The sequence below is a fragment of the Benincasa hispida genome, chromosome 3, assembly GCF_009727055.1.
Source record: "Benincasa hispida cultivar B227 chromosome 3, ASM972705v1, whole genome shotgun sequence".
NCBI lineage: Eukaryota > Viridiplantae > Streptophyta > Magnoliopsida > Cucurbitales > Cucurbitaceae > Benincasa > Benincasa hispida.
Genome location: NC_052351.1, coordinates 8930794 through 8933645, shown reverse-complemented (window position 1 = coordinate 8933645; position 2852 = coordinate 8930794). Strand labels below are relative to the sequence as shown.

Here is a 2852-nt window from a genome sequence, read left to right as displayed (position 1 = left end):
TTCTAGTTGTTAAGAGAATTCGTAAAATATTAAATTCTTGAAAGGTAACCACTATTGATTTGAACTCATTCCTTCACAAACGTTTATCATTTTCTTAATCCTTATTAACTACTAGGCTAATCATCTATATTGTCCTTTCCACCTATTTCTTCCTTATGTCCAAAATTTTTCCATTCCAAGCATATTTTGCAACATAAAGAAAGTGCTATTTACATGGGTTGAAGAAATATAACATGGGCAAAAAAAGTATAAATGAAAAGGGCTAGGGGTAGCTGCTGACTAGATATTGCCCTATTATGATATGCCCTAACTAAGAGGATCTATTTTTTCATTTTTTTCTCCCTATCTTTTGTCATTGTCTTCATTTTTAAGATTAATTTAGTATTATCTAATTATGTTGAAAGCATTCATGATTTAGCCACAATTTCAATAGTTAAAAAACAATTTACACATTTCTTCTATTTTACACGTCTAGTGCAAAATTTATAATTGACTTCTCTTTCATTTTATAATCCCTATAAACAAACCCATAATAATATTATTATTATACATAATTATCTTCTTAATTCTAAGTTTTCAAAAAAATATGTACATTTGGTTCATACAATTTTAACTATCTATATTTTTTTTTAATATTTAAACAGTACCGTCTGAAGTACGGATTAAAAGATTTATTGGTCTTTTAAGTTTCTAAAATGTATCTTTTTTATCTTTGAATTTTTAAAAATAGATTTAAAATGTGTTTGCAGTAATTTATTTTATTATTATTTTTTAAAAAAAAATTATATCTTCGCTCTAGTTATTTTTTAAAGGTATTCTTGTAATTCAAATTTTCATATAATTATATAAAATAAAAATAAAGAAATAATTCAAAGATCTTTTAGGTTTATTTTAATACATTGTAAAATTTTAGAGCACAAACGAAAAGAAAAATTACCCTATTTATTATGGTAATTCCAAATAATAATAATAATAATAATAATTGGACATGAAAATCAATAAATTCAATTTTATATATCCACAAAGAGAATCTTCGATCACATTCTGTCACCCAAGAGCCCTACTGGTTCAGACCCCATCCCCCTTTACCCTATGCCTTCCATTTCTGTTCACTTCAATCTTCCATTTCAATTCAACATAACGCAACAAACCTTCATTTCCTAATTACCATTTCAATTTTCGTACAATTCTGCTCATCAAATGGATTTAATTCGAATTCATATAATATAATAAGGAAAAAAAAAAACTATATAGTATATACTGTTGGCCGGAATGCGATTTGGTTTTCAAGGTTTGATATCATGATCGTCGTCCCATGGGATGTTGAGATCAGTTGCGGCGAAGGTGTTGATGTCTTCCCAGCTCCAGTAGCTGCTCGACATGTCGGCGACGCCGCAGCCGGTGGATGGAAGCTGCCATGGATGATGAGCGAGTTGCTCTGTTTCTGTGGGTTTCAATTCTTGATCCGAATAATTGTTAAATTTTGGGGAAATTGGAGAATGCGTTGAGGTGGTTGTTGAAACTGCCGAGAAATCGGGGTTTTGAGAATTTAGAATCCCGTAACTTGTGGTGAAATTTTCGCATTCCGCCCAATTGCTTGACGACGGCGAGGGAAAAATCAGCCCCTGATACAGAGGAAGGTTTTGAAAATGATGAACATCCATTTGGGGATTGATCACGTCAGCGGCGGTGGAGGCGGCGGCGGAGGAGGAAGATTTTGTGGAGTTGGGGGTTGGTTTTTTTTTTAGGCGCTTGTTCTTACGGCCGCCACCAACAGGGACGTTTCGTAGAGTTCCACCTTTGGTCCAGTGGCGTTTACAAGCTCTGCAAAAATGGCGAGGTTGAGATTTGTTGTAATTGTTGTAGTAACAGAATTTAGTGTTGGTTGAATCGCATCTGGGGCACTTCAATTGCTCTATCTGTGGCTGAATTTGATTCTGATTTTGGTGTTGTGCTCGTTTCACGCCGGAGCTTGGAGCCAATTTTGGAAGCTCCAGTTTCTGTGCTTGCATTAGCGCCTTGCTCCAATCAAATCCATCGATCGAAACCTGTTTTGAACTCAAACCCATCTCTCAAAATCACTCCAAGATCAAAACCCAGAAGGGAATTCGCAGAAAAAGGAGAAAAGAAAACTCAACAAATCAAATTTTCTAACCGAGCTGAAAAACAGAGAAACAGAGAGATCTGAGGTTATAACAGTGGAAGAAGAAGAAGAAGATGATGATGATGATGAGTTTGAAGGTAGGAAATGGGAAGGAAGGTGAAAGCATGTCTTTAATGGGGAATAATTTTTGTATGGAAAAACCAGAGAAAATGGTTTGACTGAGAATTTCAAAGGGAGTGTAAATAAAAGTGGGAGAAATTTTCTATTGGCATGGTGGAATTTGGGTGCAAATTGCAATTCTGTTTTTGAGGCAACTTTTTTTAATATTGGTTTTGTTTATTTATTTATAGAAAGAGACTTCAAGACTAAGGTGAAAGTGGGAGAGGACACGTGGACGAATGGGGGCCGTCTGTAGTGCGATTGCAATTTTTGGTTGTCTAATGTCTGTTAAATAAAAGGACCAAAGAAGGGATTGATTGCTATATGCATGGCAAAGACATATATTAAAGTGGTAATAATTTAGTTTTAAATTTTCAAGTTTAGTTTATGAACTAAAGTAATGAAGGTCGTTCCTTTTGACAAACAACCTAATAGTTTTTGGTTTGGGTGTTTCTTGATTACTTAGGTCGTATTTGCAGGATTGGTTTTAAGATCTTTTTTAGATGTAACGAAATCAAGAATTCAAAAGTTACGACTATCTATAATGATATAGATGATTTTTTCTCTATCGTAATTGAATATGATCGTA

The 2852-nt window shown here is 33.9% G+C and overlaps 1 protein-coding gene across 1 annotated transcript; it reads right to left on the bottom strand.

Annotated features, from left to right (window-relative positions):
- Positions 1-982: 982 nt before the first annotated feature.
- LOC120072808 (dof zinc finger protein DOF5.3-like) lies at positions 983-2447 on the bottom strand. The gene has a single exon (XM_039025321.1). It carries the CDS (start codon positions 2067-2069, stop codon positions 1287-1289), a length of 783 nt encoding a protein of 260 aa, XP_038881249.1. The 5' UTR covers positions 2070-2447; the 3' UTR covers positions 983-1286.
- Between the last annotated feature and the right edge of the window lie 405 nt (positions 2448-2852).